The sequence below is a fragment of the Austrofundulus limnaeus genome, unplaced genomic scaffold, assembly GCF_001266775.1.
Source record: "Austrofundulus limnaeus strain Quisiro unplaced genomic scaffold, Austrofundulus_limnaeus-1.0 Scaffold11465, whole genome shotgun sequence".
In the NCBI taxonomy this organism is placed as follows: Eukaryota; Metazoa; Chordata; class Actinopteri; order Cyprinodontiformes; family Rivulidae; genus Austrofundulus; species Austrofundulus limnaeus.
In genome coordinates, this window is record NW_013963867.1 from 1 (window position 1) to 528 (window position 528).

At 45.5% G+C, this 528-nt stretch overlaps 1 protein-coding gene across 1 annotated transcript; it reads right to left on the reverse strand.

The window, feature by feature from the left end:
* Positions 1-46: 46 nt before the first annotated feature.
* On the reverse strand, positions 47-528 carry LOC106512741 (bone morphogenetic protein 7; the record flags this gene model as incomplete). The annotated part of the gene is given in 2 exon segments (XM_014001291.1): positions 47-402; positions 504-528. Coding segments are annotated over 2 exon segments (175 nt in total), but the record flags the coding sequence as incomplete, so codon positions are not given.

The window sequence follows — 528 nt, forward strand, 5'->3', positions numbered from 1 at the left end:
TCCCTTTAACAAATATTGGCTGTATTAACAGGCAGTATTAAAAATGTGCGGTAGGTCCATATGTTTATTTTAAGTGTAATTAAATTTGGGTTGAACTGTTCTCTTAGATTGTCTGAAAGTCATGTTTGGCCTCACATCAACGCGTTTACATAAAAAGGACCAAAGTCTCTGCTTCTTGAACTACGCCCGTCCCCACTTCCCTCTCAGTGTGTGCGTATGTACAGAATGGGTCCACGTGAAGACGCTGGCAGTCTAGTGGCAGCCACAAGCTCGGACCACCATGTTGCGGTACTTCTTGAGGATTACGTTGGAGCTGTCATCGTAGTAGAGGACTGAGATGGCGTTGAGCTGCGTAGGGGCGCAACAAGGTTTGGGAACTAGATCCGGATGAACAAAATGAACCTGAGGAGAAAAGGAAACGTAGGACACAGATATATCACATGAGCTGAGAGGGTTCTGTGGATGCTGTGGAAAACAGGGCTGGTTTTTTTACGTTTACTCACAAGTGTTTGCACGATGGCGTGGTTT